The 12,022-nt window shown below is 41.2% G+C and overlaps 1 protein-coding gene across 1 annotated transcript; it reads right to left on the bottom strand.

Annotated features, from left to right (window-relative positions):
• Nucleotides 1–421: 421 nt before the first annotated feature.
• LOC114644054 (C-C motif chemokine 5-like) lies at nt 422–2,504 on the bottom strand. The gene is made up of 3 exons (XM_051922073.1): nt 2,356–2,504; nt 1,865–1,973; nt 422–658 (listed from the first exon to the last, which is right to left on the bottom strand). The coding sequence occupies exons 1-3, from the start codon at nt 2,465–2,467 to the stop codon at nt 424–426; spliced, it is 456 nt and encodes a 151-aa protein (XP_051778033.1). The 5' UTR covers nt 2,468–2,504; the 3' UTR covers nt 422–423.
• Between the last annotated feature and the right edge of the window lie 9,518 nt (nt 2,505–12,022).

Here is a 12,022-nt window from a genome sequence, read left to right on the forward strand (position 1 = left end):
TTGACCAAGTCACCCACCCTCAGGCAATACCCTAACAAACACACAAGCTTGGAATACAGGTGGAAATGAAAGCACCCAAAACAACCCACACAGGCATGGGAAGAATATGCAAACTGCTCATAGCAAGAAAACCCTAAATCTAGGTCCCTCTACTTCTGTGAGGCTATGGTGCTACCTGCAAAACATATATTACATTACACATACTCCTAAAGTGCTTTATGAATTACTTTATGTTAATGTTTAAAATATTTTCTAATTAAAGGTTACTTTTGCAGTTAACCTTTCACCCATAACATCCTGTACATATGGTATGGAGTTAAGGGTTTTTGCTGCAGACTGAAAATACCCCTCATTTGTTATTAAGGCTACATTAATTATATATATATATATATATATATATATATATATATATATATATATATTTTACATAATGCTAGAACGTTGACTTGAGGAAAATGAATATGATTGTTTCTTCTCTGTTGACATAGATGCAGAATTCTGGGTTGTCATGTGCAGCGTTTCTTTCTCTGTTGACATAGATGCAGAATTCTGGGTTGTTATGTGCAGCTTTTCTTTTTCATTCAGGTGTTTGATGATATTCTGAACCCAGCCCTGCTTTGGGTCAAAACAAAAAGTCCGGTTTTTTAATGTAACAAACCTAGAAATGGAGAAAAAAAATAAATATTAGTGTCAAACTGTTATAATAAAACAATATCCTTATAATTAATAAACACTGCTTTAAATTATATTTTTTTAAATCTAGTCCAAGAATTAAATCTCTCTTTGGGTTCATGAACTTCATATAGGGGTAGACTGCAAAGTCTATAAATATTTATCAATCCATTCATGTTCTATCTTGCTTCTTCTGTTTGGGGTTATGGAGTAATGGAGCCTATCCCACCAGCACTGGGTGCAAAGCAAGTACCAATTCATAATAGAATGCCAGTTAGTTGCTAGGGATGCTCACTCAGGTAGGCACAGTCACTCATATGGTGCCAATTCAATGATGTCAATTAGTGTCACATGCCTTTCGGATTTTGGAGGAAAACCCGAACGCATGGGGAAAAAAACACATACAAACCCCAAACAACAAGAATTCTCTGACTGGATTTCAAACCCAAGCCACAGAACTTAGCAAAACAAGGCAAAATTATTTATGAAAAAGTTCACTTTCCCCTCAATGACTGGACCTATCATCCTGCCATTTATCCATCCATTTTCCAACCCGCTGAATCTGAACACAGGGTCACGGGGGTCTGCTGGAGCCAATCCCAGCCAACACAGGGCACAAGGCAGGAAACAATCCTGGGCAGGGTGCCAACCCACTGCAGGACACACACAAACACACCCACACACCAAGCACACACTAGGTCCAATTTAGAATTGCCAATCCACCTAACCTGCATGTCTTTGGACTGTGGGAGGAAACCGGAGCGCCCGGAGGAAACCCACGCAGACACGGGGAGAACATGCAAACTCCACGCAGGGAGGACCCGGGAAGCGAACCCAGGTCCCCAGGTCTCCCAACTGCGAGGCAGTAGTGCTACCCACTGCGCCACTGTGCCGCCCCCCTGCCATTTATGTGTGTGATAAATATGTATACATGGTAGACAGTGCATTGTGAATTTCCCATTGGGATTAATAAAGTATCTATCTATCTATTTCTCTATCTATCTGTTAAAGTTAGAAACATCACACAACATTTTAGTGTGTAAAACCACAAGTGTTTTCAGTGCATTTAGTCAGCTTGCCTGCATTATTTAATAAATCATTTCTATATAAACTGTGGCTTCATATTGATAAATTATAAAAGTGGATTTATTTTATATTAAAGAGTTTTGTGGCAAAGGATTATTTGACTTACACAACAGCATGAAGAGGACACAGAGGATTGCTTTCATTGTAATATCGGGCTATTAGTTTTTTAGAAAGAATTCCACTGGAGAATTTCATGCAACAGGGTTTAGATGATCCTGTAGAGCACAAGAAAGTAAGAATGAATACATGTGCAGTAAAATAATTGTTACTTCAGAGCTTTTCAAACCAGAAAGCAAACAAACCTTAAGTTAGGAGAGCTACATAAAAACATTAAAATGGTAGATTTAAACTACTTCTGGAGTTTTAATAATTTACATCAATTATCTTTTCATTGTTTTTCTGCTTCTTCTTGTCCCACTTAGAGTTTTGCAAAGCAGGAGCTTATCAAGGCAAGACATGAACCCACCCCGGATAATTTACCAGTGTTTTAGACAGCAGAATACTATTCGTTACAACATGCATTAAAAGAAAACACAGCAAATACAAAGATCACTGAAAGGCACAACTTGAAACTCAGAAATAAGAGAGCAAATTTACCTGCAAAAGCTGTGCTGCTTACAATCAATGCACTAATGCATAAAGACACAAAGAGAAGCATCTTCATTATGAAGCAACTGATTCTGAATCTTCTCCAAAGTTGTTTCACCATTCATTGTGTCTCTTTTAAATAATCTACTTTGCCCACGTTACAACGGAAAGCCATGTAAAAATGGAAACTATCTGTAATGTTTCCTCCCACAAGCCCCCCATACTTGAAGAGTTTGCAGGGGGAGGTATTGTACAACCGCACTATGAAGGGAGAGCTAGGGAAATAACAGTCATAGTGCAGTGAGGTTCAGAAAATTAAAAAATTTTACCTTGCAGTAGACAGAGAAAAAAAAGTCTGAATTGCTTCTCTGTGGTTACCTTCCTGTTAAAACCAACTTAATCTATTATAAGTGGAAACCTTTATATATGTATATTCATGTATAATATATAATGCAAATTAAATTTAATATTAATATAGCATAAAAGACCAAAATATTTCTCTGCAGAAATAATATTTCTCTCTGAAACTTGTATTTCTTTAATATCTTCTATTCTATTACACAAAATGATCTTTCTTGAAAACTGTTTTGACAAATCTTCCAAGTCATGATTTGAAATCTGAAATCTACTGCTTCCTCTCGATATAGTACTCTTGATCTGGATTTCAACCAAGTTGTTATTCAACTATTTTCATACCAGTCTAATCCAATTGAGGAATGGGGTGATTGGAATCTTGGTGGACTGTGCACAAGGCCAACACTCCACAAAACTACGAGCATAAAATATCTAAACACCACCTGCAGACTCACCGTAAACACGTGCAGAGTTGAAGAGAATAAGCAAGCACTGCGCAGAAAGAGAGCAGAACAGAATTCAAACCCAGTCTCCTAGGACTGTGAAACAATATGAGTGACAACACTGACAGCATGTTCTTCAACTGTCTGACATATATGTTGTTTATTTACAGTTGATAATTTGAGTTTCTACTACCACCTGGTTGTGATCATTTCAGTTTCTACTACCACCTGGTTGTTACACATCATTGAAAGTAACTGCAATATTCTGAAGTAATTTATCATCACATTGTTCTTGCTATTTACTTGTAAATTATTTTGAAACAAGTCAAAGTTTTCATTAAGAGAGATGCTACAATGGTTATTGGCTATTTTTTTTAATTCAATTTCAATATAGCCACTGTTGTTGTGGAGTATATGCATTATACTACATATGATGAAGGGGTTGGTATACTGTGATTCACAGTGGCACATCTAAATGCTAGCTGTCGTCTGTATGACCCAATTGATTAATAGTGGTGAGTATAAAGATTCACTCAAAATTAGATTTTCCATGAAGCTCATAATGTTATTTCACAAATAATTAGCAAAAAAAAATTATGTTTCACTTTCAGTGAATTGCAGCCATTCACACAAAAAGATATATATATATACTGTATATATATATATACCAACAGAAGTGATCAAATCCTCAAGTAGGATAAGAAGTTTGCTAAGTAACAATCCTTTGGGTTGGCAGTGCTACTCACTGTTTAGTGAGTTTTATTTCTCTAATTGCAAAATCACCTGTATAACAAATTTTAGTGTCATTTTTGAAAAACTATATGTGAATTGAAACTTGCCTGTTTCACCCTTCACTAATAATAACTTTACCAATGTTCCTTCTTCTTCTTCTTCTTTCGGCTTCTCCTGTTTGGGGTTTGCCACAGCGGATCATCTTTTTCCATATCGTCTTGTCTTCTGCATTTTGCTCTGTCACACCCATCACCTGCATGTCCTCTCTCACTACACCCATAAACCTTCTCTTAGACCTTCTTCTTTTCCTCTTGCCTGGCAGTTCTATCTTTAATATCCTTTTCCCAATATACCCAGCATCTCTCCTCTGCACATGTCCAAACCAATGCAATCTCTCTTCTCTGACTTTGTCTCCCAACCATCCAACCTGAGCCAACCCTTTAATGTACTCATTTCTAATACTGTCTGTCCTCGTCACACCCAGTGCAAATCTTAGCATCTTTAAGTCTGCCACCTCCAGCTCTATCTCTTGCTTTCTGATCTCCAACCCATATAACAAAGCTGGTCTCACTACCATCCTGTAGTTCTTCCCTTTCACTCTCTCTGATAACAGTCTGTCATAAATTACTGCTGACACTCTTCTCCACCCATTCCACCCTGCCTGCACTCTCTTTTTCACTCTCACTACGGATCACAATATCATCAGCAAACATTATAGTCCATGGGGACTCTTGTCTAATCTTGTCTGTCAACCTGTCCATCACCATTGCAAATAAGATAGGGCTCAGAGCCGATCCCTGAAGTAATCCCACCTCCACATTGAATGCATCCGTCACTCCTACCGCAGACCTTACCACTGTCACACTTCCCTCGTACATATCCAGTACCACTCTTACGTACTTCTCTGCCACTTCCAACTTCCTCATACTATACCACAACTCCTCTCGAGGCACCCTGTCATATGCTTCCTCCAAGTCCACAAAGACACAATGCAACTCCTTCTGGCCTTCTCTATACTTCCCCATCAACATCTTCAGAGCAAACTTCGCATCTGTAGTGCTATTTCCTGGCATGAAACCATACTGCTGCTCACTAATCATCACCTCTCTTCTTAACCTAGCTTCCACTACTCTTTCCCATAACTTGTGTGGCTCATGAATTTTATCCCTCTGTAGTTACTACAATTCTGCACATCCCTCTTTTTCTTAAAAATCGGTATCAGTATACTTATTCTCCACTCCTCAGGCATCCTCTCACTTTCCAAGATTCCAGTAAACAATCTGGTTAAAAGCTCCACTGCCATCTGTCCTAAACACCTCCATGATTACACAGATATATCATGTGGACAAATGGCCTTTTCATTTTTCATCCTCTTCATAGCTGTCCTTACTTCATCCTTGCAGTTCCTGATTCACTATCTCCACATCATCCAACCTTCTCTTTCTCATTCTCTTCATTCATCAGCCTCTCCGAGTACTCTTTCCATCTTCTCAACACACCTTCCTTGCTTGTGAGTATGTTTCCATCTTTATTCTATACAGTAATCCCTCGCTACTTCGCGTTTCGCTTTTCGCGGATTCACGACTTCGCGGGTTTTTAAATACGAGTGATTGCCCGCCTATCGCGGAAGTTATGTTCCAGACCCATCAGCAACAGGAGAAACTCTGCGATATAGAAAGACCATATAAATAAACATTTTTATAGTTTAAGCCTTAAAATACCCATCCCACATGCTTTAAACACATGTAAACTTATAAAACACACTTTGTTAACACATATGATATGTGGATGTCGGGCTAAGGATATGAGTAACATCTCACTATTATAAAACATTTTAACTTCATGCAAGACAAGACAGTGAGACAGGAAAATAGGTGCTGTACAGGCTTTTAAATTATTGACACGCAGAGCGACAAGCAGCACAAAGCCAGCACAAAGTCCACTTCTCCTTAGCGTTCATTCAGCTCCCCACCCCCTTGACAATGCGAAGTGGCAGGAGTGTACTGCGCCTCCGGGGAGTGGGGTTTGAGCAAACGTGCGTTCAGCCCTCACACACCCCCACTCCTCCTCCTCCTTCCGAACTCGCAGAGCGACAAGCAAGCATTTTGGCAGAAGCAGCACAAAGTCCATTTCTGCTCAGCGTGAGTTCAGCTGCCCCCCTTCACAAAGCGAGTGCAGACACATCGACGTCTGATCGCTGCGTGCAGTGTGCAGTGTTGGTCTGCGGTGTTTAAGAATGTAGAAAGTGTTTAAGAGCATAGGAAGTGTTTATAAGAGTGTGGGAAAGGTTAACAAGAGAGTGAGAAAGGTTTATAAGAGTGTGGGAAGGGTTTATAAAGCCTTAAAATATGTATAAATAATAAAATAAATATAGGTCGCTACTTCGCGGATTTTCACCTATCGCGGGGGGCTCTGGAACGTAACCCCTGCAATAGGTGAGGGATGACTGTATCACCCTAACCTCCTGCACATCTTTCCCAGCTCGGTCCCTCTGTCTAGCTAATCGGTACAGGTCCTTTTCTCCCTTCTTAATGTCCAACCTCTCATACAACTCATCATACGCCTTTTCTTTAGCCTTCGTCACTTCTCTCTTCACCTTGCACCTTTTCTCCTTGCACTCTTGTCTACTTTCTGCATCTCTTGGACTATCCCACTTCTTCTTTGCCATCCTCTTCCTCTGTATACTCTCCTGTACTTCCCAATTCCACCAACAGGTTTCCTTTTCCTCCTTCTTCTGTCCAGATGTCATGCCAAGCACCCATCTTGCTGTCATCATTACTACTTCTGCTGTAGTTGTCCACCTGTCTGGTAACTCTTAATTGCCACCTAGTGCCTGTCTTACCTCCTTAAACTCAACCTTGCAATCTTCGTTTTTCAACTTCCACCATTTGATCCTTGGCTCTGCCCTCACTCTCCTCCTCTTCTTGATCTCCAATGTCATCCTACAGACCACCATCCTATGTTGCCTAACTACACTTTCCCCTGCTACCACTTTGCAGTCTTTAATCAACTTCAGATTGACTCTTCTGCATAGGATATAATCTACCTGTGTGCATCTTCCTCAACTCTTGTACATCACCCTATGTTCCTCAGTCTTCTTAAAATATGTATTCACTACAGCCATGCCCATCCTTTTTGCAAAATCCACTGTCATCTGACCTTCTTCATTCCTCTCCTTGACACCATGCCTACCCATCACCTCCTTGTCTCCTCTTTTCCCTTCACCATGTCCATTGAAATCCTCTCCAATCACCACTTAATGTCCCTTGGGTACACTGTCTATCACTCCAACCAACTCACTCCAGAAATCTTCTTTTTCATCCATTGCACACCCAACTTGCAGGGTATATGAACTAACAACATTCATCATCACACCTCCATGTTCCAGCTTTAAATTTCATCACTCTGTCTGACACTCTTTTCACCTCCAAAACACTCTTGACATTTTGTTCCTTTAGAATAACCCCTACCCCATTTCTATCCACACCACGACAGAACATTTGAATCCACCTCTGATCCACCTGGCCTTATTCCCCTTCCATTTAGTCTCTTGCACACACAATATATCAACCTTCCTTCACTCCATCATATCATCTGAATCTCACCCCTTACCAGTCATACTACCAACATTCAAAGTTCATACCCTCACTTCCACTCTCTTTAACTTCCTCCTCTCCTTTTTCCTCTGGACACGTTCTAGAACCCCCAATCTTCTCTTTCTTCTCCCAACAGTAGCCCAATTTCTGCCAACACCCTGTTGGCTAACAATACTGGTGGCGGTTGTTGTTAACCCGTGACTCGAACGATCTGGTATGGAAATTTGTATTGTTGTCCACATGTCGATCTGGGAAAATTTTACACCAGATTCCCTTCTTGATGTAACCCTCCCCATTTATCTGGGCTTGGGACCAGCACGAAGAAACACACATGTTTGTGTAACCCCTGTGGCTAGATTAACTTTACGATTGTTCCTGAGTCCTTCAAAGTAGCTATTTGTAGACATTTCCAAACACTGAAAAATGTATTTCCTGAACCTCCCCTCCTGGCATACAGACAACCACCAAACCTTCAACAATTAATTGTCTGAGGCTCCCTAAGTGAACCAACAGAAAATGGCACATCTCCATGCCTACAGAAAAGATGCAAAACATGTGTCAGTGTAATGGGCTAGAATTCAGTATTCTAAAAAAAATGACATTTTCGTGTGTTGCTTAGTGTCATGGGCTATAAACCAGTGTTTTAAAGAAAAGGCAGAATTTCTGGAAAATTCTGCTACAGGTTATTGCTTATCACTATCTACAGGACACAAATATTTACCTGTCTTGCTAAAGAGTCACCTGCTTTGAATAGTCAGACTGCTTTGATTTAGTATCTTATCTACACATAATGTGGGGATACAGAAATGTCTGCATCCTTGGAAAATTAACGAGTTCTGGGGACATTGGTTTCTAATCAAGTACTCAAAGTAAATGTGTTTACACTATCTGTTATACAGAGTAAATTGGCTTGCACCATTGTTTTCACTGATTACCATGTTCATCTATGCAGAAATTGAAGTATATATATATTTCTGGGAAAAGGAGAATAAAGGTAGAAGAGAACAGAGAAGTATGGTCTGAGACTTGGGACTGCTGTCTGTTTCTTTTATGTTTAACACCATATTGCTGTGGCTACACCCTGTAGCAACAGTGACTTGTACCTGGCCCAGGTTCCCCTAGGCCTGAGGTCGGTAACACCCACATCTATGATACAGACCGTATAGTTATACCACACTGCCGAATTGAACATCACATAAAGGGATCATTTTCCTGCAGATCATCTAATGTAGTCTACCTAATTTTCTGCATGAAATGTCCTGACACTGCACTCTATGTGGGAGAAACTGGACAAACACTCCGCCAGAGAATGAATTTACACAGGTTCCACATTAAACATGGCAACACAGATGTTCCTGTGGCGGCCCACTTCAACAGCCATGGACACTGTGAGAAGGACTTTAAAGTCATAGTGCTTATGGGCAACTTCAAAACACAGCAAGAGAGAAAAGAATGGGAAGTTAAACTCATGCTAAAATTTAATACTTTACAACATGGATTGAATAAAGTCAAGAGTTTTATGGCCAGATATGAGGATTGTTTACATCTCTCAGAATGACAGACAGCCTGTCTACAGACCCACATTGTTTTGAAAAACTCATTACAAACTTCAAAAGACTTTGTTGGACAGTTATCTTATCCAGAGATCTTGACAATACATTGTTCTTTTCTCTCTTGTTAAATTAACCCTAGCCTGAATGAATCTATTAATTTTTTACATTTAAAATTTCTCATTTAAATATTTTCCAATGTTGTTTCTTGTCCTAGAGTGTGTATATAAACATAGGGAACTCCAGTTTCTGTATTACATCTTGCCTGAAGAAGGGGCCTGAGTTGTCTCGAAAGCTTGCATATTGTAATCTTTTTAGGTTTTTAGGTTTAGGTTTATTTGTCATATATAGGTTAACACAGGGTCAACATACAATGAAATGTGTATGACGAGAAAAACAAGTCACTCAGCCTAGATCCAATAAAGCTTAAAAAAAGATTACAAGTTAAAAATAGACAAGTCATATAAAATAAAATGTGTATGTTTTAAAAGAAGTTATAGAGCAATATGAGTTGAATGAGCAGCAAGTACAAATGACAGTTATTGCACAGATAATGTTTTATAAGTGCAGATGCATATTCCATAAAGTGCAGATGCATGTTCCAGTCAGTATTCAGAGTGTGTGCAGGTACAGTTTGTGTGTGAGTAGTGCAATGTAGATGTAATGTAAGTGTGTGTAAGTGTTCAGGTGTTGCTGTTGAGGAGTCGAATGGCCTGGTGGTAAAAGCTGTTCTTAAGTCTTGTAGTCCGAGCAGCCAGACTCCTGTATCGTCTGCCGGACGGTAACAAGGAGAACAGCTGGCGTGCTGGATGGCTGTGGTCCTTTATGATGCTGCTTGTCTTACGCAAGCACCGATGGAGGTAAATGTCTTCAATGGCAGGAAGACTCTTGCCCGTGATGTGCTCTGCTGCCTTCAATACTCTCTGTAGTGATTTCCGGCTGCTGGCAGAGCAGCTCCCATACCAGACGGTAATGCAGCCCGTTAGCAGACTCTCGACCACACTCCTGTAAAAGTTTGAGGTGATGTTGGCATTCATGCCAAACTTCCTCAGCCTCCTCAGGAAGTAGAGCCGCTGGCGAGCTTTCTTGACCACAGTGTCTATGTGAAGGGTCCACGAGAGATCCTTGGTGATGTTTACTCCGAGGAACTTGAAGCTGTTGACCCTTTCAACTTCTATGCCACTGATGTAGATGGCCTGGTGTTCTCTGCCTTGTTGTTTTCGATAGTCCACAATCATCTCCTTGGTTTTGCTGACGTTAAGAGACAAGTTGTTATCTAGGCACCAATTACTCAATGCCAGCACCTCCTCTCTGTAGGCCGTCTCATCATTGTCAGTGATAAGGCCTATGATGGTTGTGTCGTCTGCAAACTTGATGATGGTGTTTGTGCCGTGTTTTGCAACACAGTCATGGGTGAACAAGGAATACAAGAGGGGGCTAAGCACACAGCCCTGCGGCGCTCCTGTGTTTAAAATGAGTGATGAGGATGTGTGTTTGCCGACTCTCACCACCTGGGACCTGTTTGTGAGGAAAGAGAAAATCCATCTGCAGATGGTCGTCCCCAACCCAAGGTCGTCAAGCTTCAAGACGAGTTTTGAGGGGATGATGGTGTTGAATGCCGAGCTGTAATCTATGAACAGCATTCTTACATATGTATTTCCTCTTTCCAGGTGGGTGAGGGCAGTGTTTATTGTTAGCGCAACGGCATCCTCTGTCGATCTGTTTGCTTTGTAAGCAAATTGGAGAGGATCCAGCGTGTCAGGGAGGGAGGAGCAGATGTAACCTTTGACTAGTTGCTCGAAGCACTTCATAATGACCGATGTCAGTGCAACCGGGCGATAGTCATTCAGACAGGAGACCACCGGTTTCTTTGGGACAGGAATGATGGTAGATGCCTTGAAGGAAGTGGGGACCACTGACTGCCTCAGGGAGAGATTGAAAATTTTGGTGAACACACCTGCTAGCTGGTCAGCACACGCCCTGAGGGCACGGCCTGGGATGCCATCTGGTCCCGGAGCTTTGCGAGGATTGACCTTTTTGAAGGACCTTCTCACATCAGACGTTTCAAGGATCAGAGTGACAGACTCACTGCCCCCTTGAGGATATAGCACCTGTTCTTTGTTGGCTGCATCAAAACGAGCATAGAAAGTGTTGAGCTCGTCTGCAAGACATGCAGTGGGCTGAACACTGAATGTGTTTTTCTTTTTATAGTCAGTGATGCAGCACAGTCCATTCCACAGGCGCTTGGTGTCAGAGCTGTGGTAGCTTGACTCCACTTTGTCCCTGTAGTCCCGTTTGGCCTTCTTGATGGACCTCCGGAGGTCGTATCTGGCTGCTTTGTATGCATCAGAGTCCCCTGAGCCAAAGGCAGAGGTCCGCGCCTTGAGCTTAGCCCGGATCTCCCTATTTACCCAGGGTTTCTGGTTAGGATATATGCAAACGGTGGTTTTAGTGACAACATCGTCAATGCACTTGCTGATATATCCTGTGACAGAGTCTGTGAATTCATTGATGTTGCCATCAGCTGCATCCTCAAACATCTCCCAATCAGTTGTTTCAAAGCAGTCCTGTAAGACCCCCTCAGCTTCACTGTCCCATTTGTAGATGTTCCTGTAAACCGGTTTTTCCTGTTTAAGTCTTTGTTTATATGCAGGCAGCAGCAATATAGAACAATGGTCTGATTTTCCAAAAGCTGGTCGAGGGAGAGATTTGTAGGAGTCCTTGAATAAGGTGTAACAATGATCCAGTGTTTGATCACCTCTTGTGGGGGGAGAGATGTGCTGATAGTATCTAGGGAGAACTTTCTTCATGTTTGCTCTGTTAAAGTCTCCCAACACAATAAATGCTGCTTCTGAGTTAGCGTTCTCTAGTCCACTGATAACATCATACAGTTCATCCATAGCTGAAGCTTTATCAGCTTGTGGGGGGATGTAAACAACTGAAAGGAGAACTGAACTGAACTCCCTCGGGAGGTAAAAGGGTCTAACTTTAATGGTCAGCA

This window comes from Erpetoichthys calabaricus, chromosome 2, assembly GCF_900747795.2.
Source record: "Erpetoichthys calabaricus chromosome 2, fErpCal1.3, whole genome shotgun sequence".
In the NCBI taxonomy this organism is placed as follows: domain Eukaryota; kingdom Metazoa; phylum Chordata; class Cladistia; order Polypteriformes; family Polypteridae; genus Erpetoichthys; species Erpetoichthys calabaricus.

What these genes read in the sequence shown, in the direction of transcription:
- LOC114644054 (XM_051922073.1), bottom strand. Translation starts at nt 2,467, where the DNA reads ATGGTGAAACAACTTTGGAGAAGATTCAGAATCAGTTGCTTCATAATG. An exon ending in AAGCAGCACAGCTTTTGCAG is followed by an intron (nt 1,974 to 2,355) that starts GTAAATTTGCTC and finishes TGTGCTCTACAG; the next exon opens with GATCATCTAAACCCTGTTGC. An exon ending in TGTCCTCTTCATGCTGTTGT is followed by an intron (nt 659 to 1,864) that starts GTAAGTCAAATA and finishes CTCCATTTCTAG; the next exon opens with GTTTGTTACATTAAAAAACC.